This window comes from Aquarana catesbeiana, linkage group LG06, assembly GCF_042186555.1.
Source record: "Aquarana catesbeiana isolate 2022-GZ linkage group LG06, ASM4218655v1, whole genome shotgun sequence".
NCBI lineage: Eukaryota > Metazoa > Chordata > Amphibia > Anura > Ranidae > Aquarana > Aquarana catesbeiana.
In genome coordinates this window covers 263,840,386-263,866,139 of record NC_133329.1, presented here as the reverse complement: position 1 = coordinate 263,866,139, position 25,754 = coordinate 263,840,386, and the positions used below count along the sequence as shown (strand labels likewise).

Sequence of the window (25,754 nt, the reverse complement as noted above, 5' to 3'; positions counted from 1 at the left end):
TACTGACAGGCAGGCTTGTCTTTTTACAGTATTTACAGCTACCTGAAGAAAATTACTGGTGTTCTTTTGATCCTATTAGTACCACAGTCAGGCAGCTAGACTATTTACAGTTAGTGCAGTGCGTCCTGCTCACAGTGTTCAGCTAGATCCGTTCCTGCTATCTTCTTACTGACAGGCAGGCTTGTCTTGTTACAGTATATACAGCTACCTGAAGAAAATTGCTTGTGTTCTTTTGATCCTATTAGTACCACAGTCAGGCAGCTAGACTATTTACAGTTAGTGCAGTGCGTCCTGCTCACAGTGTTCAGCTAGATCCATTCCTGTTATCTTCTTACTGTCAAGCAGGCTTGTCTTGTTACAGTATATACAGCTACCTGAAGAAAATTGCTGGTGTTCTTTTGATCCTATTAGTACCACAGTCAGGCAGCTAGACTATTTACAGTTAGTGCAGTGCGTCCTGCTCACAGTGTTCAGCTAAAACTACAAGTTAGTGGGGTGCGTCCTGCTCACAGTGTTCAGCTAAACCTGTAAGTTAGTGTGGTGCGTCCACCTCACAGTGTTCAGCTAAACCTACAAGTTAGTGGGGTGCGTCCTGCTCACAGTGTTCAGCTAAACCTACAAGTTAGTGGGGTGCGTCCTGCTCACAGTGTTCAGCTAAACCTACAAGTTAGTGTGGTGCGTCCACCTCACAGTGTTCAGCTAAACCTACAAGTTAGTGGGGTGCGTCCTGCTCACAGTGTTCAGCTAAACCTACAAGTTAGTGGGGTGCGTCCTGCTCACAGTGTTCAGCTAAACCTACAAGTTTAGTGCAGTGCGTCCTGCTCACAGTGTTCAGCTAGATCCGTTCCCGTTATCTTCTTACTGACAGGCAGGCTTGTCTTGTTATAGTATATACAGCTACCTGAAGAAAATTACTGGTGTTCTTTTGATCCTATTAGTACCACAGTCAGGCAGCTAGACTATTTACAGTTAGTGCAGTGCGTCCTGCTCATAGTGTTCAGCTAAACCTACAAGTTAGTGGGGTGCGTCCTGCTCACAGTGTTCAGCTAAACCTGCAAGTTAGTGGGGTGCGTCCTGTTCACAGTGTTCAGCTAAACCTACAAGTTAGTGGGGTGCGTCCACCTCACAGTGTTCAGCTAAACCTACAAGTTAGTGCAGTGCGTCCTGCTCACAGTGTTCAGCTAAACCTACAAGTTAGTGGGGTGCGTCCTGCTCACAGTGTTCAGCTAGATCCGTTCCTGTTATCTTCTTACTGACAGGCAGGCTTGTCTTGTTACTGTATATACAGCTACCTGAAGAGAATTACTGGTGTTTTTTTGATCCTATTAGTACCACAGTCAGGCAGCTAGACTATTTACAGTTAGTGCAGTGCATCCTGCTCACAGTGTTCAGCTAAACCTACAAGTTAGTGGGGCGCGTCCTGCTCACAGTGTTCAGCTAAACCTACAAGTTAGTGTGGTGCGTCCTGTTCACAGTGTTCAGCTAAACCTACAAGTTAGTGGGGTGCGTCCTGCTCACAGTGTTCAGCTAAACCTACAAGTTAGTGGGGTGCGTCCTGCTCACAGTGTTCAGCTAAACCTACAAGTTAGTGTGGTGCGTCCACCTCACAGTGTTCAGCTAAACCTACAAGTTAGTGGGGTGCGTCCTGCTCACAGTGTTCAGCTAAACCTACAAAGTTAGGTTTCAGCTAAACCTGCAAGTTAGTGGGGTGCGTCCTGTTCACAGTGTTCAGCTAAACCTACAAGTTAGTGGGGTGCGTCCACCTCACAGTGTTCAGCTAAACCTACAAGTTAGTGGGGTGCGTCCACCTCACAGTGTTCAGCTAAACCTACAAGTTAGTGCAGTGCGTCCTGCTCACAGTGTTCAGCTAGATCCGTTCCTGTTATCTTCTTACTGACAGGCAGGCTTGTCTTGTTACAGTATATACAGCTACCTGAAGAAAATTACTGGTGTTCTTTTGATCTTATTAGTACCACAGTCAGGCAGCTAGACTATTTACAGTTAGTGCAGTGCGTCCTGCTCACAGTGTTCAGCTAAACCTACAAGTTAGTGGGGTGCGTCCTGCTCACAGTGTTCAGCTAAACCTACAAGTTAGTGTGGTGCGTCCACCTCACAGTGTTCAGCTAAACCTACAAGTTAGTGGGGTGCGTCCTGCTCACAGTGTTCAGCTAAACCTACAAGTTAGTGGGGTGCGTCCTGCTCACAGTGTTCAGCTAAACCTACAAGTTTAGTGCAGTGCGTCCTGCTCACAGTGTTCAGCTAGATCCGTTCCTGTTATCTTCTTACTGACAGGCAGGCTTGTCTTGTTATAGTATATACAGCTACCTGAAGAAAATTACTGGTGTTCTTTTGATCCTATTAGTACCACAGTCAGGCAGCTAGACTATTTACAGTTAGTGCAGTGCGTCCTGCTCACAGTGTTCAGCTAAACCTACAAGTTAGTGGGGTGCGTCCTGCTCACAGTGTTCAGCTAAACCTGCAAGTTAGTGGCGTGCGTCCTGTTCACAGTGTTCAGCTAAACCTACAAGTTAGTGGGGTGCGTCCACCTCACAGTGTTCAGCTAAAGCTACCTGTAGAAGGTTGGTGGTGTTCTCATACTACAGGCAGGCAGTTGATTATGCTAGCTGCAGTATCAGTACATATATATATATATATATATATATATATATATATATATATCCCAGCTTAGTACAGCTACAGGCCATTAGTATGTCTGGAAGGCCAAGAAGGAGAGGCAGACAGTCACAAGCCAATAAGAGAGGGCAAGCAGGCTCTGTGTCTAGTGCTGGTCGTGGAGACGGTGCATCCTCATCAGCACGTGGCCGTGGGACACGCTTGGCCTTTTTTTCGGCAGCTGGCCGTGTTGAGCCGCAACATGCGGAAGACTTGGTCGAGTGGATGACCAAGCCGTCCTCATCCTCCTCATCCTCTCTCACCCATGCCCAGGGTACTTTGTCTGGCAAAGCAGCGGCCTCTTCCCTCGGCTCAATGTCATCAGTGACTCCTTCCCTAGCCCCACCATGTCCTCCTGAGGAGTCCCTCGAACTGTTTGACCACAGTGTTGGGTACATGCTCCAGGAGGATGCCCAGCGTTTGGAAGGCTCTGATGATGATACTGAGCTCGATGAAGGCAGTAACATGAGCACGGACAGAGGGGGTGCCCAAGAAGGACAGCAATCTGGCAGTCATGCTCCCCCTGCTGCAGCATACTGCCAGGTTTGCTCCAGTGATGAGGAGGGATGGGATGATGAGGTCACTGACTCAACGTGGGTGCCTGATAGGAGAGAGGAGGAGGAGGAGGAGGAGGCGGCACATCACCAATGAGGCAGGATGCCCTCCAGGGGCCAGCCTAAGGGCAGCACATTGACTGCATCACACCCCAAAGCTCCCCATGTGCAGGGCGCTGCAGTCTCTGCGCTTAATTCAAAAAGTTCTTTGGTGTGGGCCTTTTTTGAGACGAGTGCATCAGATTGCACCGCTGCTATTTGCAACATATGTCTCAAGCGTATCTCGCGTGGCCAAAACATCTCCCGCTTGGGTACCACATGCTTGACCAGACATATGTTGACCTGCCATGCAGTTCGTTGGCAAGCGTATCTAAAAGACCCACACCAAAGAACAAAGAGGACCTCTCCTTGCTCCTCATCAGCTGAGATTTCCAACCCCACTATACCTTCAGTCCTCTGAGACCTGCACTGAGAGGAATGAAGGTGTAGAATTAGGTGTGTCACAGCCAAGTACTTGTGGGCAATCTGCTTTTGGTACACCGACGTCAGATTGTACCAGGCAAATTTCCCTGCCCCAGCTGCTGCACCGCCGAAAGAAGTTTGCTCCCAGCCATCCACATGCCCAGCGGTTAAATGCTAGCTTGGCAAAATTGCTAGCACTTCAACTGCTGCCTTTTCAGTTGGTAGACTCTGCCCCCTTCCGTGAGTTTGTGGAATGTGCGGTTCCTCAGTGGCAGGTACCCAAACGCCACTTTTTCTCACGGAAGGCGATTCCAACTCTCTACCGGCATGTGGAAGGCAATGTCCATGCCTCGCTGGACAGGGCGGTCAGCAGTAAGGTGCATATTACCGCTGACTCATGGTCCAGCAGGCATGGACAGGGACGTTACCTAAGTTTCACGGCGCATTGGGTGACTCTGCTGGCAGCTGGGAAGGATGCAGGACAAGGTGCAGTAGTGTTGGAGGTTGTTCCGCCACCACGCCTCCAAAATGCTAATGATTGTGACACACCTCTCTCCTCCACCCCCTCCTCTTCTTCTTCCTCCATGGCCTCTTCCTGTGCTTTGTCCTCGGAACCAGCGGTGCTCCGTAGCCGTTCAAGGGGCTACGCAAGTACGCAGGCCAAAAGATGCCATGCGGTGCTTGAGCTGGTGTGCTTGGGGGACAGGAGCCACACTGGGGCAGAGGTTCTGTCAGCTCTGCAGGGGCAGGTTCAGAGGTGGTTGACACCACACCAACTTAAGGCAGGAATGGTGGTTTGCGACAATGGCACCAACCTCCTCTCTGCCCTCCGACAGGGACAAATGACCCATGTGCCCTGTTTGGCTCACGTCCTTAACTTGGTGGTGCAGCGGTTCTTGGGCAGGTACCCGGGCTTACAGGATGTCCTGAGGCAGGCCAGGAAAGTCTGTGTGCATTTCCGCCGGTCATATAATGCCAGTGCTCGGCTGACGGACCTCCAAAAGGAGTTTAACCTGCCCAAGAACCGCCTAATCTGTGACATGCCCACCAGGTGGAACTCAACGTTGGCCATGCTGCAGCGGCTGCATACACAGCAGAGGGCCATCAATGAGTACCTGTGCGACTATGGCACCAGGACAGGGTCAGGGGAGCTTGGTTTTTTTCCCCACGCCAGTGGGCCATGATCAGGGATGCATGCACTGTCCTGTCACCATTTGAGGAGGCCACGAGGATGGTGAGCAGTGACAGTGCATGCATCAGTGACACTGTCCCCCTGGTCCACCTGTTGGAGCACACGCTGCGTAGAATAATGGACAGGGCACTTGAGGCAGAACAGAGGCAGGAAGAGGAGGACTTCCTTAGCTCTCAAGGCCCCCTTTATCCAGACAGTGTTCCTGCGTGCCCGCCGATCACACAGGAAGAGGACGAGGAGGAGGAGGAAGATTGTGTCAGTATGGAGGTGGAGCCTGGCACTCAGCATCAGCAGCAGTCTTTAAGGGATCAGTCCCAAGAAACACATGGACTTGTACGTGGCTGGGAGGAGGTGGCTGCGGACCACGTCGTCCTTAGTGACCCAGAGGACTCCGGACCGAATGCCTCAGCAAACCTACGCTGCATGGCCTCCCTGATCCTGCAAAGCCTGCGTAAGGATCCTCGTATTCGTGGTATCAAGGAGGACCAATACTGGCTGGCAACCCTCCTTGATCCACGTTACAAGGGTAAGGTTGCGGACCTTATCTTGCCATCGCAGAGGGAGCAGAGGATGAAACATCTTCGGAAGGCCTTGCAGAAAGGTCTGTGCAACGCGTTCCCAGAGACTGGGAGGTTACAAACTCCTGTTTCTGGACAACGTGTTGCTGAGGCTTCGGTCAGTCAAAGAAGGAGCGGTGGAGAAGGTGGCCGTCTGACCGATGCGTTCAGACAATTTTTTGGTCCGCAGCCCCAAGGTATGATCGGTTCCAGCAACCATCGCCAGCGTTTGTTTTACATGGTGCAGGAATACCTAGGGGCAAGATCAGACTTGGACACCTTTCCCACCGAAAATCCTCCGGGTTACTGGGTCTTGAGGATGGATCACTGGCCAGAGCTTGCACAGTATGCAATTGAGCTACTGGCCTGTCCTGCATCCAGCGTTCTTTCGGAACGCACATTCAGTGCTGCTGGAGGCGTGGTAACCGATCACAGGGTGCGTCTGTCCACTGACTCGGTCGATCGACTGACCTTCATAAAAATGAATCAGTCTTGGATCACCACCAGCTACCAAGCACCTGATGCTGATGTAACCGAATAATTTTTTTTGAAATCTCAGATCCCTTCAAAGACTGCCTATGCTGATGCTGAGTGACTATCCCTGAGTAATTATCCTCTTCCTCCTCAATCATCACGCTGATAGCTTGTAAGAACATTTTTGGTTCTGGGCGCCACCACCAGTGCCTAAGGCACAATTTTTCAGCCCCTGTTTAACAGGGGCGTGTAATTACAATTTTTGTTGCAATACTTTGCAGCAGGGCTCGTTCCTGCGTTCCAACTAGAGTGTCTGTGAGGGGTTGCAGTGTTGTGGCACCAGCACCACCACCACCACCACCACCACCAAAGGCCCAATTTTTCTGCCCCTGTTCAACAGGGGCATGTAATTACAATTCTTGATCTAATATTTCACAGCAGGGCCCATTTCTGCACCCACCAAGAGCGAGTGAGGACTTACAGTGTTGTGGCACCACCACCACCACCACCACCAAAGGCCCAGTTTTTCTGCCCCTGTTCAACAGGGGCATGTAATTACAATTCTTGATCTAATATTTCACAGCAGGGCCCTGTGAGGGCTTACGTTGTTGTGGCCACAACAACACCTAAGGCCCAAATTTCTGCTGAGTATATAGGGCAGGCCCCTACTTTCAAACATCTAACTTACAAACGACTCCTACTTGCAAACGGAAGGAGACAACAGGAAGTGAGATGAAATCTACCCCTAGGAAGGGAAATTCTCTCCTGTAAGAGTTAATATGGGAAAAACATTTCTCCTTTCCACTGATGCTTTCCAATCCTTGTTCCACAAAAAACCCCAAATTCTCAAAAAACATTTGTCATTGGGACAAAAAGTGAGGTGAAATCTTCTAAATAGGAGGAAAGACAGCAAAACAAATGTCACAGGGGTGATAACCCTTCCCTATGTTTTCCAAAAAGCTTAAAAAAGATTTTTTGGCTGGAGCTAAACACGTTAAAAATGTACCCGTTCAAAATGACAAACAGATTCTACTTAACAACAAACCTACAGTCCCTGTCTTGTTTGCACCGCCTGTATACTGCTGTTCAGAGTATATAGGGCCTGGTGGCCCCACACCTTTCCTTATTTTAATTTGGGTGCGGGGTTCCCCTTAATATCCATACAAGACCCAAAGGGCCTGGTAATGGACTGGGGGGTACCCATGCCGTTTGTCTCACTGATTTTCATCCATATTGCCAGGACCCGACATTACATTAAACCCGCAAGCAGTTTTAAATGAGATTTTTTTCCTTTAAAAATGACATTTGGTGCAGGGACTGTTCTAAACACGGGAAACAGGCGCCACTTTACAGGCATACTATAGACACCCCCCAGGTACGATATTTAAAGGAATATTTCACTTTTTTTTTTTTTACTTTAAGCATCATTAAAATCACTGCTCCCGAAAAAACGGCCGTTTTTAAAAGTTTTTTGCATTGATACATGTCCCCTGGGGTAGGACCCGGGTCCCCAAACCCTTTTTAGGACAATACCATGCAAATTAGCCTTTAAAATGAGCACTTTTGATTTCGAACGTTCGAGTCCCATAGACGTCAATGGGGTTCTAACGTTCGTGCGAACTTTCGGTCCGTTCGCAGGTTCTGGTGCGAACCGAACTGGGGGGTGTTCAGCTCATCCCTAATCCAGAGTGTAGCCACCCTGAGGAAATGTGTTACTGGCCTGATCATCAGGTGAAAAAAACAAAAAAGAAAACTAAAGCAGCCACCACATCTAATGATTGGCAAGCTGCAATATAGTACACTTTTGGTTTAATACTGTTTTAAATGTACATTTCTTTTAAAATTAAACCTTGAGATGCATATAGAGAACACAGCCTACTTACTTTGTAGCTCAGGTTTTCGTCCAGACATTGTCTACATGAAAGATTGTCTAGATGACATTGTCCTCACTAGTCCACCCAAGTTATTTCTGTCTGTAATCTTGTGATCCTGGACTACACCTGTTTGTGATGATGGAACATTCTTCTTGCTGCCTCTCAGACACAGAAATCCTGATGTTAAAAAAGTACTGATGTTTCTCATGTTTCAGTTCCAATGCTGTAATCTTTACATTCATTTGGATTTGTTAGAGCTGCTCTGTTACTTACCCTTGAACTGGTTATCTCAGAAAGAATAAAGACGTTTTAAGTTTTTCAAACACAACTTTTTACTTTAAACATTGGAAAGGTAATTTTATTTGCAAATAACCATCTCTCTTAAAAAAAAAATTAAAAAATAAATAAAAATAAAAAATAACCCACACCCTCTTTTTGGAACACCAATGGTGGAGAGCGATGTGGAGGATAAATATTAACTTATTACTGGAAATTACACTGGCTCTTTGGTTTTTTGAATGAAGTCTTTATATCTGCCTCATTTTAATCCCTGATGTTTATTGTTTGTCTAGCAGCCAATCAAGACCAAAGATACAATAATCAACAAGACGCCTCACACCAAGTCAGGTAGTGAATATTCTATTTTCATTTTTCCATGGCATTTCAAAATTGAAATGATAAAGCCGCCAACAACAGATCCTAGGCCAATAAACCATCTACCTATTCTTGTATAGGTGATTTGGTCATACGATACCTATCTTCTCTATTCTGCAGTGAGGAGGGTGGAGTCTCACACTTTACTCTGGGTAGGTGTTAGTGATGGACAAGAACCTACTGATATCAAGAGAAAAAGTTGCAACCACTTCCTTTTTGAATCTATCAAAGCACTAGATCAGGGTTCTCCAAACTTTCTAAACAAAGGACCAGTTTACTGTTCTTCAGACTTTGAGGGAGCCGGACTGTGGCCAGAGTGGGTAGAAAATGCCCTGGTGTCAATATGAGTAAAGAATGCCCCATCATTGGTAGTGGGAGGAATATTGCCCCATTGTTGGTATTAGGGGAAGAAATAGTGCCCCATCACTGGTGTCAGCAGGAGGAATAATGTTGAATTGTTGGTATCAGGGCAAGGACTAGTCAGGGTTGCCAACCTCCCGCAGCATTTTTTACTGACAAAACATGGAAATTTTACTGGCGGAACACATTTTTTACTGGCAACTTGAGAAATTACAGAACTCCTATTGGAAACTAACACAATGAATATTTGAACAGTATAAACATGATATGAAAACACTGACAATACCTATAACAAAGTAATTAGCTTGATTTACACGTAAAAAGTCAACACAGCATGAAATTATCAGCCCCTGATACTTACTGGCAGTTGTAAAAAAAATCACTGATTACAAACTGTCAGTAAATTTACTGGCGGTTGGCAACCCTGGGGCTAATACCACATCAATGGTGTCAGTGAGAAGAATAGGGCCCTGCAGCTGGAGTCAGTGGGATGAATAGTGTCCCATCATTGGTGTAAGTGGGAAGAATAGTGCCCTATTGTTGGGGTCAGTGGTAGGAATAGTGCTCCATTGTTGGTGTAGAAGGAATAGTGTCTTGTATCAGTGGGGGGCAATAGTGTCCCAAGGGTCTGATAAAGGCAAGCAAAGGTTTGGAGACCACTGTACTAGAGCATAAGGGGTCTGCTTCTTGAGAAGGACATCTGCAAGGCACTCTTCCCTAGTCATGAGCTGACTTTAAAATGGAACACTAGCCAAAACTATGAAAAGTTGGGTAGAGTAAGGAAGAATAAAACCTTTGTAGGTTCAGGAGGGTTTCCTCCTTATTACTATTCCTGTGACAGTGCTCATCTGAGCCTTACCCACTCTACTCAAAAAGAAATAAAAAATGGTTGGAATTTACATTCCCCAGACTTTGATCACATTATTTTAGGTTATCATTGACACTACTTAGAGGCTGGATGTAACAATTGTTTCTCACTCTTTCCCCCTCTTACAAAGTCATTAATACCACAATTGAGTGTATCATTGTTTAAATGTATATTCAGCTCTGCAATTTGTATCCATCCTTATACATTTGTATCTCTACCATATATTTCATGCAATAAGCTCTTTGTTAAAGAAAAAAGTTTTGGTTGGAGACGGAGTTATGCTTAAATCATATACTGGTAATAATCCAAAATTTGCAGTGCTTTATAAATATACATTTCCAACTAAACTAAGTGTAATTTCTTATTTTGGAAAACAGTAAGCATTGATTTTCAAGAAAAGACACAGTGGGGTGCATTTATCATTGTGTCTGGGTTTTATAAGGCTGTTAGTATTTGGAACTGTGCATGGACTCATCTAAATGTCCTTTTCCTGGGTGATGATCTGCTTTATACACAAAAGTTGTTAAAAATGATATACATTTCCTTAGATACAAGTGCCACACTCACTCTGGAAAAAGTAAAGGCAACTAATGAAAGACCGTCAACTGAAAAGAGTACATTGGAAAAACCAGAAGAGAATATTTACAATGCTGAAGCTCCGGCACCCCCTACTGTTCAAGATGAACACAGCAGCAAGCAAGATCCAAACATTAAAGGTTTGAAGACTTGTTCTAATATTTATATAAAATATTTTTTTAATTAACATGTATTTTATTCATGTATGCATGTTCATACTTGTTATGGTTTCAGCCATGTGGCTCCATGTTTCAATGCTTTCAATTTCTGTTGTTTCTTACTGTGAAGAATGACATATTTGCAACATACTTGGTCTTTGCTTTCACTGATCTTCACAGACAGAGTTACAGAATGGGGACACTGAGAAAGGAAATTGTTGTACGAAGAATAATAATTAAAGCTGAACAACTTCTTCTTAGACTTCAAACTGAAATCTTGGCAAATCACTATATACAGAGTTTATATATCTATTCATGATTTTAGCTGCCAAAAGGATTTATAAATGCGTGCAGCCAGTTTTGTGCAGTGTTAATTTTGATGTCAAATTTCAATTTAGTTTTAGTCATAGTTTTTTGACTTGAAAGCCATTTTCGTTTTAGTTGTATTTTAGCCATTTGAATTGTTTTAATTTTAGTTGTATTTTAGTTGACTAAAATCTCCAGTACATTTTAGTTGACTAATGCCCTGTACACACGATAGGATTTTCCGACAACAAATGTTCGATGGGATCTTGTTGTCAGAAATTCTGACCATGTGTAGGCTCCATCGGACATTTTCCATCGGAATTTCCGACAAACAAAATTTGAGATCTGGATCTCAAATTTTCCGACAACAAAATCCGTTGTCGGAAATTCCGATCGTGTGTACACAATTCTGACGCACAAAATTCCACGCATGCTCGGAATTAAGCAGAAGAGCCGCACTGGCTATTGAACTTCATTTTTCTCGGCTCGACGTATGTGTTGTACATCACCGCGTTCTTGACGTTCGGAATTTCCGACAACATTTGTGTGACCGTGTGTATGCAAGACAGGTTTGAGCCAACATCCGTCGGAAAAAAAATCGACGGTTTTGTTGTCGGAAAATCCTATCGTGTGTACAGGGCATAAGATGTAATGGGTTTAGTTCAATTGTAATGCATTATTTAAGCATTTCTCTAGAAATTCCAAACTCATTATATATATACTCCGGGAGTAAAAATCTAATAACATTATTATTTATGGTATTAAGGTTTGAACATGCACTACAGACACAGATTTAGCCATGATATGTATATAATGTCTTTAAAATAAAACCATGTTTCATGAGCAAACAAAAATTCTGCTTTTTGATAAATAGAAGTGCAAGAATAAAATATAAAAAAAATAAAAACGGTAAACTCTATTATTCTGTACATAATACCTGAATATATTAAAAACATTAAATATTTACCACTTCAGCCCCGTAAGGATTTACCCCCTTCCTGACCAGAGTGTTTTTTGCGATACGGCACTGCATCGCTTTAACTGACAATTGCGCGGTCGTGCAGCGCTGCACCCAAACAAAATTGACGTCCTTTATTCCCATAAATAGAGCTTTCTTTTGATGGTATTTGATCACCTCTGCGGTTTTTCGTTTTTGCGCTATAAACAAAAAAAAGAGCAACAATTTTGAAAAAAATGCAATATTTTTTACTTTTTGCTATTTTAAAAATCCACCAAAAATATACATAATAAAACAAATTTCTTTCTCAGTTTAGACCGATATGTATTCTTCTACATATTTTTAGTAAAAAAAAAAAAAAATCGCAATAATCATATAGTGATTGGTTTGCGCAAAAGTTATAGCGTCTACAAAATAGGGGATAGATTTATGGCATTTTTATTATTATTTTTTTTTATTAGTAATGGCGGTGGTCTGCGATTTTTATCGTGACTGCGACATTATGGCAGACACATCGGACACTTTTCACACCATTTTGGGACCATTGTCATTTGTACAGCGATCAGTGCTATAAAATTGCACTGATTACTGTATAAATGACACTGGCAGGGAAGGGGTTAAACACTAGGGGGCAATCAAGGGGTTAAGTGTGTCCTAGGGAGTGATTCTAACTGTGGGGGGATGGGCTTCCACTGACATGACAGCGATCACTTCTACCGATCACAGGGAGCAGTAGATCCCTGTCATGTCACTTGTTTACAACGGCATCTCCCTGTTCTTCTGCTCTGTGACACGGCAGACATCGAGTCTGCGGGACCCGCGGGCACGGTCACAGAGCACGCTGCGGATTCACGCCCACAATGCAGCGTCTTAAAGGGGACGAACCTGTACGCCCATTTGCTCAGCCGTGCCATTGTGCCAACGTAAATCGCTGTGCGCTGGTCAGCTAGTGGTTAAGAAAAAAACTAAGAAAAGCCTTTTTTTTTTCTTTCAGCGGCTTAGTAGATGCCCCCTTCTTATTCTTATGTGGTAGTGCAGTGTTAATCTAGACTTTACATTTAAATTTCGTTTTAGTCATACTCTTTTGAATAAAATTACATTTTATTTTAGTCTTTTGACTAAAATACTATTTTAGTTTTAGTTGTATTTTAGTCATCTGAACTGTTTTAGTTTTAGTTGCATTTTAGTCGACTAAAATAGTGTTAATTTAGTCAATAAAACGGAAAATTTATATCAAATACTTACGGTAATTTTCCTTTCCTGATGGACTCCATGGCAGCTTACGTATGGGTTAATCCCACCTCTCATACCTCATAGGACCCCACTCCCATAAATCTTTGCTTCTAGTCAGAGACTGTGTTCCGTAACTTAGTCTACTTCAGCAAATGGGAGGGAACTCCTGCTGCCATGGAGTCCATCAGGAAAGGAAAATTACGGTAAGTATTTGATATAAATTTTCCGTTTTCCTGACAGACTCCATGGCAGCCTACGTATGGGAAATAACTAGCCATACACACCCGGGTGGGTAATTGCTGGATAAAGAAAAAAAGGTTTAATTGGCACCATCAACAGATAATACGTGCAAACCAAAGTTAACCGAAGACAAAGAAGCCGGTTCTACACAATAGTGTGTCATAAAAGTGTTAATTGATGACCATGAGGCCGCTTTACAGATTACTTCCGGAGACACATGCCGGGATGCTGCCCACGATGTAGAGACGCTCCTGGTAGAATGAGCGGTTACCGCCTCCGGAGGAGCCAAACCCTTAGACCTGTAAGCCCATTGGATAGCCTGAACGATCCATGCTGCGATGGTTCTAGAGGAAGCCCGTGATCCCTTTTTTTTGCCATGAAAGAGAACAAACAGATGATCAGACTGGCGAAAGGAAGCTGTGGCTTCTAGGTATTGCTTTAGAATCTCCCCAACATCTAGAGGGTGAACATTAGAGTCCTCAGTAGACCTGAAAGTCTGATTTTCATGGAAGATGTATATAATGGTGTTCCGCGCTTAGGACGGGCTTATAACCGAACTGCAGCCCCCCTAAAAGAGAAAGCACCAATGGTGCAATCCAATAATAGTGTAGTCTAAAGAAATAGGGGATTGGCGCTGTTCACTGATAGAGAATGATAATGAATAAATCAATAAACTATACAAACTGCTAACAAAAGGAAAACATAACCCCTCAATGTTGGGTGGATAAAACGTGTAACACAATGTAAATAATTGTTAAAAAATGGATATATGTGCTAAGAATGGTCAAAGGATGTGCAGAATACCTAAGTTGCAAAAGTTGTTATCACAAAATAAAATTGGTAAATAAAACACCAAGCATTAACAAAGGTGAATGATCAATCAGGTGTATATAAAAAAAAAAAAAAAAAAAAAAAAAAAAAAAAATGTATGTGTGCAATGAAAGATATGAGTGGATATACCTAAAAAAGAGGGCAAAACACCGTGTTGCCCACTGGAAATAAATATGTGTACTGGTAAAGCTGAATCGTGTTGCAAAATTTATATGTGAAAAAATGTAAGAATATATATAAAAAATGTGGAAATATGTATAATAATCGGCATGTGATGTGCAGACAATCTAAGTGCACAAAAAACAAAAAGGTGAAAAAACCAAAAAGAAAATGAGAGTCCAAGCAACCAGATCAATTATTAAAAAATATCAAAGGCTGATACACAGACCAGGAACCACCATGGGATTTACTCTGAACACATTGTGACATTAGGTGTGGCATGGGTGTATGAAGATCCCTATTCCCCATTCCATAAGGAAGAGAAAGATTGAAGCTTACCAGCACACAGTGATCGGGTGACACAGGTGGAAATTAGGTGGTGAAGGGGACACCAACCGCTTGGATCATCGGATCATCTACATGCTCATTACCCCTGCAGGGGTTGGGCACTCTGGTGAGTGGGGGCACTAGAGGGGACTCCACACGGGACAACATATACTCATTGGGACAGACCTATCCACAACCTTTGAAGATATATCAGCTGGCTGCATAAGAACTGTTTTTTATTCACGGATATAATAACTTTTTATATATTTTTTAATAATTGATCTGGTTGCTTGGACTCTCATTTTCTTTTTGGTTTTTTCACCTTTTTGTTTTTTGTGCACTTAGATTGTCTGCACATCACATGCCGATTATTATACATATTTCCACATTTTTTATATATATTCTTACATTTTTTCACATATAAATTTTCCAACACGATTCAGCTTTACCAGTACACATATTTATTTCCAGTGGGCAACACGGTGTTTTGCCCTCTTTTTTAGGTATATCCACTCATATCTTTCATTGCACACATACATTTTTTTTTTTTTTTTTTTTTTATATACACCTGATTGATCATTCACCTTTGTTAATGCTTGGTGTTTTATTTACCAATTTTATTTTGTGATAACAACTTTTGCAACTTAGGTATTCTGCACATCCTTTGACCATTCTTAGCACATATATCCATTTTTTAACAATTATTTACATTGTGTTACACGTTTTATCCACCCAACATTGAGGGGTTATGTTTTCCTTTTGTTAGCAGTTTGTATAGTTTATTGATTTATTCATTATCATTCTCTATCAGTGAACAGCGCCAATCCCCTATTTCTTTAGACTACACTTTCATGGAAGATGGTTGTTACTTTTGGATTCGATCCTAACATGGGGATCAAGACAACTCGATCTGGGAAGAAGGTAAGGAAAGGTTCTTTGCATCCTAGGGAACCAATTTCGGAAACCCTCTTGGCCGATGTTATGGCCACTAGAAAGACCACTTTGAGAGAAAGCTCTCTAATCGATGATTGATCCATATGCCGTATCTCCTTTTCTGAGAAGAAATCCAAGACGAGAGGAAGATCCCATTTAGAGAATCTTGGTCTTTTCTGAGGCCTAAGCCTTATTGCTCCCTTGAAGAACTGCCTAGTAAGGGGGTGTCTGGCCCATGATACGCCTGTGAAGGCTGAGATTGCAGAAACCTGGACCCGCAAGGAACTCACCGATAGGGACAGATCCAGGCCAGTTTGTAGAAAACCTAGAATGTCCTGAATCCTTGGATTACTACAGGAACCATTGGTGGAAATCACATAGTCCGCAAACTTCGCCCAAATCCTCTGATAAACTCTGTTGGTGCCCGCTCTTCTGGCATTCAACAATGTAGCAATAGCTGTACTTGGACAACCTAGTGCTTCCAACCTTCTCCTCTCAACCACCAAGCCATCAGATGGAGCTGGGATGGGCAAGGGTGAAGAGACGCTCCCTGCAGCAGGAGATCTGGTCTGGACGGGAGAGGGACCGGCTCTCGGTAACTGAGCTGCATCAGGAGAGGAAACCATGGCCTGTTGGGCCAGAACGGAACAATTGCCAGTACCTCGACATCCTCTCACCTGAGCCTCGAAAGAAAACGAAGAATGACTGGAACTGGGGGAAAGGCATAAGCCCTGTGGAACTTCCACTGGTCCGTCAAGGCATCCACTCCGATGGCTTGGGGACAACGATACCTCGTGTAATATTTCCCCAGCTTGAAATTGCATGGGGATGCGAACAGATCTACTTCCGGCATCATCCCTAGAGACAGGAGCCAATTGAAAACTTCGGTGTGGAGGGACCACTCGTTGTTGTCCAGGGTGACTCTTGAAAGGAAGTCCGCCTGGACATTTTGAATTCCTGGGAGATAAACAGCGGATAGATTTGTTAAGTTTGTCTGGGCCCAGGACATGATCGGGCTTACTTCCCTCAGTAAGGAGAGACTGCGGGTGCCCCCCTGTCTCTTGATGTATGACACTGCGGTCGTGTTGTCCAGTCTCAGGAGGACTGAGGCTCCTGATATCAGATGGAGAAAAGCTTGAAGGGCACGGAAGGCAGCTCGAAGCTCCAGGACATTTGAGACTATCCCTTGGGATGGGAAGTCCCACCTGCCTTGGGCTATCTCCATCAGACAGAGAGCGCCCCAACCTCTGTTGCTTGCATCCGTTGTCACCGTAATCCAGGAGACAGGTGCTATGGAATGACAATTGAGGAGGTTTTTCCGTTGCAGCCACCAGGGGAGGCCCTCCCGCATGGTGGTGGTTACCCGTACAAGATGGTCTCGAGACCCTGGATCCCATTGCTGGAGAAACCCTTTCTGAAAGGGCCACATTTTCCATAGCGCCCACCTCACCATGGGGGCTGTGGCTACCATAGTGCCGATTATTTTAAAACACTGAGAGGCTCTGAGGAGAGTTACTGACAACGCTAGGCGAATTCTCTCTCGAATTACCGGAATTTTCTCCAGAGGCAGAGAGATTGTGCTCTCCACTGTGTTGAATAGGGCTCCAAGGAATACTAGAGCCTGTGTCGGAACTAGGTGACTTTTCTCTCTGTTCAATAGCCAACCGAACTCTGTCAGAGTAGATATGACTTGATCCCGATGAGACAACATCTGTTCCCTGTCTTGAGACAGTAGGAGTAGGTCGTCTAAATAATGGTGTAACCGAATGCCTTTGTCAGGGTCCTTACCTCGGCAGGCGGGGCGCCCGCGGTGGTGTGCGTCAGGGTGCGTCGGCGTGCGTTGGTGCGCGCGTTCCTGCGGACCTCGCCGTGCGGGCTCCTTGCGGCGCCGGTGTGTGTGTCCAGGATCGTTCCACTGTGCACGCCGGTGTGCGGGGGCGCGCGCGCGGGCGTTGGCGGGCACGCGTGCCTGTGTGTGCCGGGGCGCACGCGTGCACGTCGTTTGGCGCCAAAAGCCCTATTTAAGCCAGTGAGTTCTGGTGACCAGTGCTGCCTAATCAACAGCTAGTCGTTCCAGAGCCTGACCGTGTACCTTGTCTGTTCCTGCTATACCTGTTGACCCGGCCTTGTCCCCCGACCTCTCTCTGAACTCTGCCTGCACCGACCTTTGCTTGTCTGACCATCCGCTTGCCTGTTCCACTGTACCTCTGCCGTCTGCCTGTTGCCAAACCCGGCCTGCCTCCTGACCATCCATCTGCCTGCTCCCTGGGATCCTATCAGCCTGTCTGCAGACTTCCTGCCTGTTGTCCACACCAGCCTGCTCTGCTCAGTGAAGGTGCTCCAGCCTACTCCAGTCTTTCCAGCTGTTAACCCTGTGACACCCGGACTGCAATACCTGGACAGCCATACAGGCCTTCATACCACTCCGTACTGTCGCACCCCCTGTTTACTCTACCAGGGGGCCGATAATCGGAGGGTAAGGGAGCCTACTCTCTGCCCGACAGGACTCGCCGGTCTGGTAAGTAGGAGCCTGATAGTATTAGGCAGCCATGACCGAGTCCGGGCAAGGGGCCTCCCCCATGGATGAACTTTGCCGACATCTGGCGGGTCTAACCCAGGCTGTGAAAAGCCTACAAGAGGGATATTCCAGCTTGGAAGAACGTGTACAGGCCTTGTCCGCACCTTCCGGTCCACCAGGGTCCGCAGCAGCCACCTCAACACCTTCTGTGGTCATGTTACCTCCTGAGCCAAAAGTACCTGTACCCGAAAGATTTCTCGGAGACCGAAGTAGGTATCGTGCCTTCCGGAATGCTTGCAACCTTTACTTCGCCCTACTGCCACGCACGTTCTCCCTGGAAGCCACTAAGGTGGGCTTTGTTATTTCCTTACTTTCTGGTGAACCACAAACATGGGCCCACCGACTCTTGGAGCAAAAATCAGTCGCCTTGGATAGTCTGGAGGCCTTCTTTGGAGCCATGTCCCAACTATACGAAGACCCCCAGCTCACTGCCACCGCGGAAGCCACCTTACAGGCCCTTCGTCAAGGCCGTCGAGCAGCTGAAGACTATGCCGTCGAGTTCAGACGCTGGAGTTCTGACACGGCGTGGAATGACGCTGCGTTGCGCCATCAGTTCAGGATGGGGTTGTCAGAACCCCTCAAAGATGAGTTGGCACGAGTAGGGGTACCACAGACCTTGGAAGAGCTTATCAATCTGTCCATCCAAATAGACCGTAGACTGCGAGAACGACGTACTGAAAGAACCACCAGTACCTTTCGTCCCACCTGGATGATTCCACAAGTACCCTGTCCTCCCAGCAGATCTCCCGCTCCACCACCTGCCTCGACCTATGATGCTCCTGAACCAATGCAGCTTGGTCTATTCCGTCCTTCTTTGACCCCAGAGGAGAAGACACGTAGGCGGGCACACAACCTCTGCCTCTACTGCGGGGAATCGGGGCACTACGCCAGCGGTTGCCCCAACAAGATGTGTAAGTGTCGTTCTGATGTTCGTACCTGTGCTACTATTGTACCCACTATGGGCACGCACCTAACCATTTCTGTCACTTTACAGCTTCCCGGAAAGGCCATCCAAGTCCCAGCTATCATTGATTCTGGAGCCTGCAGCTGTTTTATCGACCGGACCTTTGCCTCTCAACATGCCATTCCTCTCCAAACCAAAACTCAAAGCCTTGCTGTTCATCTTGCTGACGGTTCTGCTCTCCGCTCCGGCCCGGTCACTCAGGAGACCGTCCCCTTAGAAGCCATCATGGGCCAGCAACACCATGAATATCTCTGTCTGGACGCCATCTCGTCCCCCCTCTTTCCAGTCATTCTTGGAATACCTTGGCTACAGGTGCACAACCCCCAAATCAACTGGGCTTCAGGTAATGTCGAGTTCCTCTCTGGATATTGTCTTCAACACTGTATGCAAGGGACAGGCCGTGAGGTTACCCAACTCCTCTGTCTACATCCAGATGTTGATCTGCTTCAAGCTATCCCTGAGCCTTACCGAGACTTTGCGGATGTGTTTAGCAAAAAGGGGGCAGAATTGCTACCCCCACATAGGCCCTACGACTGCCCAATCGAATTGCTTCCTGGAACCGAGGTACCTTTTGGCCGGATCTTCCCCCTGACTGAGCAGGAGCTGGGCACCCTGAAGCAGTACTTAGATGAAAATCTGAAAAAGAAATTTATCCACCCGTCCACCTCCCCGGCCGGTGCGGGCTTATTTTTTGTGGAAAAGAAGGATCATTCCCTGCGGCCATGTATTGATTACTGCGAATTGAATAAGATAACGATTAAAAATCGCTACCCGCTCCCTCTGGTACCTGAATTATTCCAAAGGCTGGGCACTGCCAGAATCTTTACTAAATTGGATCTCCGGGGTGCTTACAACCTAATCCGCATCCGAGAGGGTGACGAGTGGAAAACTGCGTTTCGCACTCGTTTCGGGCATTTCGAGTACCAGGTCATGCCCTTCGGTCTTTGTAATGCCCCAGCTACGTTCCAGCACTTTGTGAACGACATCTTTAGAGATATCCTGGACCTCTACGTCATCGTTTATCTGGACGACATACTCATCTTCTCCTCTTCTTTGGCGGATCATCGCAGGCACGTCAGGAATGTTCTCGTCCGGCTCAGGCAACATGGCTTATACGCTAAACTGGATAAATGTGAGTTCGAACGCCAGAGTATCCAGTTCTTGGGACTCATTATTTCTGTTGAAGGAATCAAGATGGACCCACAAAAAGTATCGGCCATCCTGGACTGGCCTGCTCCTACAGACAAGAAAGGGGTCCAACGTTTCGTAGGATTTTCCAACTTCTACAGGAAATTTATTAAAGACTTCTCTAAGATCATTGCACCAATAACGGAACTTACTAGACAGGGGGCACGATTCTGTTGGTCGTCCCGAGCACAGGCAGCGTTCGAGAAATTAAAGGGACTGTTTACTTCTGCTTCTATTCTCAAGCACCCGGACCCTGCGTTACCGTTTGTGCTGGAAGTGGATGCTTCTGAGATCGCAGTGGGGGCAGTACTTTCTCAACGTCAGGGCCCCAAGGCCCTCTTGTTTCCTGTAGCATTCTTTTCCCGTAAACTCTCGTCATCTGAGAAAAATTATGATGTCGGAGACCGGGAACTGTTGGCCATCAAAGCGGCTTTGGAAGAATGGCGCTATCTATTAGAGGGTGCGGTACATCCGGTTCTCATCTTTACCGACCACAAGAACTTGGAATACCTAAGAGCAGCCAAGCGACTCAGACCACGACAGGCTAGATGGGCACTTTTTTTTTTCCCGCTTCTCCTTTCATATCACGTACAGGCCCGGATCCAAGAATGGAAAACCTGATGCCCTATCACGAATGTTTCACGACTCCAAGGAAAGTACTCCTCCTGATACTATTTTGCCTGCAGGTAGTTTCTTACTTCTCCAGGGAGATTTAATTTCCAGGATTAAACAGGCCTCCTCTGAAATTCCTCTACCTACTGGAACCAGTTTAAGCGATGGGTTGCTCTGGCATGAAGGCAAGATTTTTGTACCTGAAAGATGTAGGGTACTGGTACTGGAACTATGTCATGACCACAAGCTGGCGGGTCACTTCGGAGCCCGGAAAACCTCAGAATTGGTGCTACGCACCTTTTGGTGGCCTTGTCTCCTGGAGGACTGTAAGAGGTATGTGGGTTCTTGCCGCACTTGTGCCCGGAATAAATGCAACCGCTCAAAGGCCTGGGGTTTATTGAGACCCTTACCGATTCCTGACAGACCTTGGAGAATGCTATCAATGGACTTCATTGTGGAGTTACCCCCCTCTGAAGGTTTCTCAACCATCTTTGTGGTGATCGATAGGCTATCCAAGATGGCACACTTCATCCCTATGAAGGGTACTCCCACAGCCGTAGAAACGGCGAAGATATTCGTCAAGGAAGTAGTAAGGTTACATGGGGTGTGGGAATATTGTATCCGACCGGGGTGTTCAATTTACCTCCCGGTTTTGGAGAGCACTGTGTGCCGCTTTGGAAATTGAATTGGCGTTCTCCTCGGCCTACCACCCTCAGATGAACGGCCAGACAGAAAGAACTAACCAGATGCTGGAGCAATACCTCCGTTGTTTTTCTGTATTTACGCAAGACGACTGGGTGTCCTTGTTACCAGTCGCTGAATTCTCATATAACAACTCCCTACACTCTGCCATCAACCAGACTCCTTTCTTTGCGAATTATGGATTCAACCCTTCTTTCCTTCCCAGTTCTATCCCGGAATGTTCTCTACCCGCAGTAACGGAAACAATGGAGTTCTTTTCTAGTAACTGTAAGATCTTGCAGGAAACCATGGCCCAATCCCAGGCTTCCTTCAAGAGGATGTTCGACAAGAAAAGGCGAGGAGAACTCGTCCTTGAGCCTGGCAACCAAGTGTGGCTCTCTACAACTAACCTAAAGTTGGCTTGTCCCTCCAGGAAGTTGGGACCTAAGTTCCTGGGCCTGTTTCGGGTGAAAAGAAAGGTGAATGATGTTGCCTTTGAACTTAGTCTGCCAGAGTCCCTTAGAATCCACCCGGTCTTCCACGTTTCGTTACTGAAACCAGTTATCCACGATCCTTTTCCTGACCGTAAGGCCAAGCCACCGGAGGCTGTTTTGGTCAACAATGAGGAGGAGTTCGAAGTCGAGGCAATCTTGGATTGTAGGAAGAGGCAGAATCAGCTCCAGTACCTCATTAAGTGGAAGGGGTATGGACCCGAGGATAATTCTTGGGAACCCGAAGGTAACCTACATGCCAACGAATTGCTACGAGCCTTCAAGAACTCCCATGCACCCAGGCTGGCCCAGCTGGGCATCCGGAGGCTGCCCTTGAGGGGGGGGCACTGTCAGGGTCCTTACCTCGGCAGGCGGGGCGCCCGCGGTGGTGTGCGTCAGGGTGCATCGGCGCGCGTTGGCGCGCGCGTTCCTGCGGACCTCGCCGTGCGGGCTCCTCGCGGCGCCGGTGTGTGTGTCCAGGATCGTTCCACTGTGCACGCCGGTGTGCGGGGGCGCGCGCGCGGGCGTTGGCAGGCGCGCGTGCCTGTGTGTGCCGGGGCGCGCGCGTGCACGTCGTTTGGCGCCAAAAGCCCTATTTAAGCCAGTGAGTTCTGGTGACCAGTGCTGCCTAATCAACAGCTAGTCGTTCCAGAGCCTGACCGTGTACCTTGTCTGTTCCTGCTATACCTGTTGACCCGGCCTTGTCCCCCGACCTCTCTCTGAACTCTGCCTGCACCGACCTTTGCTTGTCTGACCATCCGCTTGCCTGTTCCACTGTACCTCTGCCGTCTGCCTGTTGCCAAACCCGGCCTGCCTCCTGACCATCCATCTGCCTGCTCCCTGGGATCCTATCAGCCTGTCTGCAGACTTCCTGCCTGTTGTCCACACCAGCCTGCTCTGCTCAGTGAAGGTGCTCCAGCCTACTCCAGTCTTTCCAGCTGTTAACCCTGTGACACCCGGACTAGAATACCTGGACAGCCATACAGGCCTTCATACCACTCCGTACTGTCGCACCCCCTGTTTACTCTACCAGGGGGCCGATAGTCGGAGGGTAAGGGAGCCTACTCTCTGCCCGACAGGACTCGCCGGTCTGGTAAGTAGGAGCCTGATAGCCTTTGACCCGGATTAGAGCTACCACAGCCAATAAGAGCTTCGAAAACACTCGAGGCGATGTTGTGAGCCCGAATGGGAGACATGTGAATTGGAGATGCCTCTGGCCTACTGCAAATCGGAGATACCTCTGGAATTCTTTTGCGATCGGCACATGAAAGTAGGCGTCTTTCAGGTCTATGGAGGCCAGCCAATCTCCTGGTTGTACTGTTTGTCGGATTGTCAGCAGGGTTTCCATCTTGAATTTTTCCTTCTTGATGAAGGAGTTTAGATGTGTCAAGTCGATTACTGGTCTCCAAGAGCCATTCTTTTTGAGGACCATGAAAAGGGGGGACTAAATCCCAAGAAATCTTTCTTCTGATGGAACTTGAATGGCGGCCCCCTGGGCAATCAGTGAATCTGTATAAGATAGAAGAATTTGTCTTTTCTCTTCTGAGTGCGGAAGGACCGTAGGCACAAACCGGTGTATGGGTGGATTGATGAAAACCCAAGTGTGACCTGAGGAGACCGTTTTGACGGTCCAGTAATCTCGAATCGAGGCTGCCCAGACGTGCTGATACCGGAGTAAACGAGCCCCTACTTGCACCGCCTGGACAGGCGTCGTATCAAAAGGACTTGGAAGTCTCCCGTCCACTTGACGGGGCTGACTTTGAGGATTTTTGGCCGGAAGGCTGGCCTCTCCTCCGGTTTTTTTTAAACTCACGGCCAGGTCTGTAGCGGCGAGCATCTCTAGCGCGCTCTGGCTCTTGCCTAGGTTGAGCTCTTCTTTGGTTAAGGATACGACGGTCCTAGGGTAAGAATCCTGACTTGCCCCCAGTAGCACGGGAGATGGCAGAATCAAGTTTATTTCCAAAGAGTGAGGAGCCTTCGAATGGAATCCTGCACCAAGCTTGTTTAGATGCAGGGTCTGCAACCCATGGGCGTAACCATAGGGCACGTTTTGCTGTAACTGACGAGAGCATGACACGTGCCACAGGACGAATGATGTCAATGGATGCTTCCCCCAGGAAGACCGATGCCAGCTTCAGCTCATGTACTGGAGAGCTCTTGAATAAGTCTTCAGACACACTTCCTAAAGCTGCACCCACATCATCCGTCCAAGACTCCATAGCTTTGGACAAAGCTGCGAGGGCCAGGGCCGGTTTACAAGCCATCCCCGCCGTGATATAAATACGTTTTAAGTCCGTATCAATCTTCCTCTCCAAACCATCCTTGAAAGAGACGGTATCCTCTAGAGGGAGCGTAACATGTCTCACCAGCCTCATGAGAGCTGCATCGACAAGTGGGGCTGATTCAAGATGTTTTACTTCATCACTCTTGAAAGGATACATCTTTGCTATCTTGGAAATTAAAGAGTTTTTCCTTTCAACCTTACCCCATTCATCCGAGATAATTTCACCCAGTTCACCCAGGAAGGGGAAATTTGGGCGATCCTTCTTAAGATGCTTAAAGTATTTCCTCTGTTTAGAGGGTGCCGCTACTGGTTCTTCCCATCTCAATGCGTCTTTAACCGCTCTGACCAACTGTGGAACCAGGGAGAAGTCAAAACCTGCACCAGGCTCAATTATCTCTGCCTCACTGTCTGAGGAACCACTGAAAGAGAGACTATGTTGAGAAGGACCCGGAACTTCGGGCTCAGTTTCTTCAACAACTGGAGCTATAACAGAAGGAGGAATTACTGCCCGGTCAAAATCTGTTTTGTTAAGAGATTCTTGGACCACTTTCCTGACCAGAGCTTCTACTTGCTGGTCCTCAGCTCCTCTTTCCTTCGTGGCTCTAGAATAGCATAACTCGCAGAGAGATTTACCCTCTGGGACTTGAGTTTTACATCCCCAGCACGCTTTTCTCTCAGAGCGGCTGGAATGGCGGGGGGAATGATGACTGGACTTGGATCTTGACCCCTCTTTGCGGTGTCTGGAGGATGACCTAGTACGTCTAGAACCAGACGTGGGCTGGTGATGTTGAGACCTAGACTGGTCTTTTTCTTTATGTGCTGATAGCTGCGGTTCAGACCTAGAAGGGCTGAAGGGGAGAAAAGAATAATACCCCAAACAAAACAGGCGGAATGAAAAATAAAAATACTTCATCCTACCTGCGGTGTAAGGGTTGGCCACTAGGGGGCGGTGACACATCCATGGCGACAGAAACAAAAGACTGCAAACAATTCAATAAGAAAAACTAATAAACAAAGATTTTACTTTCTCTATCTCTTTTCCCATATTTGGCAAACAAGACCCAGATACAGGAAGGTGCAGCAAAGCTCCTTACCTTGGAAGCCAGAGAAATGGACACAGGGAAGCTGCTGCCTGAGCGAGAGAGCAACCCAAATAATAGCTGTATCTGACAGCTATTTAAATCTGCCACCTGTGATGACGTCATTGCGGCCACAGCGCCCCTGCGCTGTGACCGACGCCGCTCCACGGTGCTCGCGCGCATGCGCAATCGCCGCCATCTCACCCAGACTGCGCAGGCGCGAACCAAGCCTCATCTCAATCGAGACTTCGCAGCTGTGCAGTCGGAGCGGGGAAGTGGTGGACTGGAACGCAGATGCGTCCCAGCCACCATGGCCACTAGAAAACGAGCTAAAGACAAAATAACACACACAACAGGCTGCCATAGAAACAGGAGGGCATACATTACCACCCCAACGAGATCCATCCTGGAATGGGAGCAAAGAGGAGCGCTCACCGCACGACCGGGGTATTGATAGAGGAGGCCTCCCGCTAATAGCTGGGACGATT

At 46.9% G+C, this 25,754-nt stretch overlaps 1 protein-coding gene across 4 annotated transcripts in view; it reads left to right on the top strand.

Annotated features, from left to right (window-relative positions):
* The window catches only part of KIAA2012 (KIAA2012 ortholog), a 313,387-nt gene that overhangs the window by 252,896 nt on the left and 34,737 nt on the right, over window positions 1–25,754 (top strand). For 3 of the 4 annotated variants that reach the window (XM_073633290.1, XM_073633291.1, XM_073633292.1), the window contains exons 18-19: window positions 8,359–8,413; window positions 10,217–10,384. In XM_073633290.1, the coding sequence (XP_073489391.1) occupies window positions 8,359–8,413; window positions 10,217–10,384 (223 nt within the window). The remainder of the gene's footprint in view (window positions 1–8,358; window positions 8,414–10,216; window positions 10,385–25,754) is intronic. The other variant, XM_073633293.1, reaches the window with a different exon arrangement.